Raw genomic sequence first — 1,889 nt, forward strand, 5'->3', positions numbered from 1 at the left:
CAGAGAGTTCCTGGGGTCCAGGGTGGGGAGTGAGGGGTTCAGGAGGGCCCTGGTGTCTGGGGTGGTTCAGGAGGGGATTCAGGGGGGACATGGGGCATCTTGCCCCCCCTCAGTGTCTCCCTGTCTCCCCCAACCCCAGGGTTTAACTTCCGCATTGGGAAGCCCAAGGGCCCACGGGACCCCCCGGCCGAGTGGTCCCGGGTGTGAAGGGGGGACGGACCCCTGGGGCCCTCCTGCCAGGGAGGGGCTGCAGCAGAGCCTGGCCAATCACCACAGAGCTCAAAATAGCCAAAAAAGCTTTATTGTGACAAATAAAAAATGATTCTGTGACTCCCAGGTGTGTGAAACACCCGGGGGGGTTCTGGGGGGACCCAGGGGGGACCCAGGGGGGCCCTGGAGCCTGGGGGGGTCCCAGCCAACCAACAGGGTCCCAGCTGCCTGGGTGGTGCCAGGTTTCCAGGAGGGTCCCAGCTGCCTGGGGGGGCCCAGGGCAGGTCCGGGGGGCTCAGGTGGCGCTGAGCAGGCGGCGCTTGGGGGCCGTGGCCGTGTAGGGGTGCCAGCGCCACTCCACGTCCGCTGCATCCCCCTGCTCCAGCGTGCCCAGGCGGATCAGGTAGGCTGGGGGGGACACAGGGGCGTTGGGGACAGCAGGGGACATGGGGAGACCCTCGTGGGGCTGTTGGGGACAAGGAGGGCACTGGGTGGGGATGGGGAGACACTGGTTGGGGACAGGGGGGCAGTGAATGGGGACAGGGGGACACTCACGGCGCAGCTGGAACCGCGGTCCCACCTCCTCCAGCTCCACCGTCCGGCCCCGGCGCCGGTACACGTGGTTCCTGCAGGGACAGGGGGGTCAAGGGGAGGCCCAGTCCCAGTCCCAGTGTGACCCACCCCCGTCACCCCCCCGTGTCACCCACCGCACGAGGATGACGTCATCCTCGTTGGCAAAGGTCACCACGCGGCGGCTGTCGGGGCGGGGCACGGGGAACAGGTGCTTCAGGATGGTCCCAACCTGGGGGGACAGGGATGGGGTCACTACACCCCTGGGTGCCCCATGAATGGCCCCATGTCCCCACGTCCTCCCCGTGTCCCTCCAGTGGCCCTCGTGTCTCCTCCAAAATCCCCCATGTCTCTCCAGAAACCCCCCCAGATCTTGTCACATCCCCACATCCCCCCAAGTCTCTGTGTCCCCCCATGTCCCCACATCACCCCATATCCCAACATGCCCCCAGAGACCCCTCCACGTCCCTTCACATCCCTACATCCCCCCAGGTCTCGGCCTCCCTTGTCCCCCCATGTCCTCTTTGTCCCCGTCATGTCCCCACTGTCCTCACTGCCCCCCCACGCCCCCTTTTTGTCCCCTCCTGTCACTTTTGTCTCCCCCATGTCCCTTTGCCCCCCACCCCCCCCGTGCCCCCCCGGCCGTACCCTTTTGCCGAGGGTGGAGTCGAGGCGCAGCAGCAGCAGGTGGGGGGCAGCCAGGGGGGCCCCCCCGAGCCCCCCGACCTCCTGGCGCAGGACGGCCCCGCTCAGGGTGAAGTGGGCGGTGGGGCCATGGGGCAGGTGGGACACGGTCAGCCCGTCTGGGGGTGGGGCCTTGTCAGGACACGCCTCCCAATGGTCCACACCCCACTGATGCCAAGAACCCTGCCCCCCTTGGCCCCGCCCACTCAGCAAACACCGGCCTGGCAGGTGGAGCCCTGCCCCTTCCTATGGCCCCGCCCTCAGGAAACCCTTCCCAAAGCCCCACCCCTTGGGCCTTAACCCCGCCCACTCCCATAAGCCCTCTCTTCAACTGGAGACTCCCAGGGCCCCGCCCACCCTCATGGCCACACCCTGTTCTCCACAACCCCGCCCATGATCATTAGCATGTACCCATTAGCCCCGCC

The 1,889-nt window shown here is 67.4% G+C and overlaps 1 protein-coding gene across 1 annotated transcript; it reads right to left on the reverse strand.

Moving 5' to 3' along the window:
• Positions 1-82: 82 nt before the first annotated feature.
• IMP4 (IMP4 homolog, U3 small nucleolar ribonucleoprotein) lies at positions 83-1,871 on the reverse strand. The gene is made up of 5 exons (XM_017839955.1): positions 1,836-1,871; positions 1,429-1,710; positions 918-1,012; positions 766-836; positions 83-618 (listed from the first exon to the last, which is right to left on the reverse strand). Exons 1-5 carry the CDS (start codon positions 1,869-1,871, stop codon positions 506-508), a joined length of 597 nt encoding a protein of 198 aa, XP_017695444.1. The 3' UTR covers positions 83-505.
• Positions 1,872-1,889: the final 18 nt, after the last annotated feature.

This window comes from Lepidothrix coronata, unplaced genomic scaffold (assembly GCF_001604755.1).
Source record: "Lepidothrix coronata isolate B3197 unplaced genomic scaffold, Lepidothrix_coronata-1.0 Scaffold609, whole genome shotgun sequence".
Classification (NCBI taxonomy): domain Eukaryota; kingdom Metazoa; phylum Chordata; class Aves; order Passeriformes; family Pipridae; genus Lepidothrix; species Lepidothrix coronata.

Excerpts from the sequence above, each read along its gene's own strand:
- IMP4 (XM_017839955.1), bottom strand. The coding sequence starts at position 1,871 with ATGCTAATGATCATGGGCGGGGTTGTGGAGAACAGG. Across the intron at positions 837-917 it reads GATGACGTCATCCTCGTGCG|GAACCACGTGTACCGGCGCC; the intron begins GTGGGTGACACG and ends CTGTCCCTGCAG. Across the intron at positions 619-765 it reads ACCGCGGTTCCAGCTGCGCC|CCTACCTGATCCGCCTGGGC; the intron begins GTGAGTGTCCCC and ends TGTCCCCCCCAG.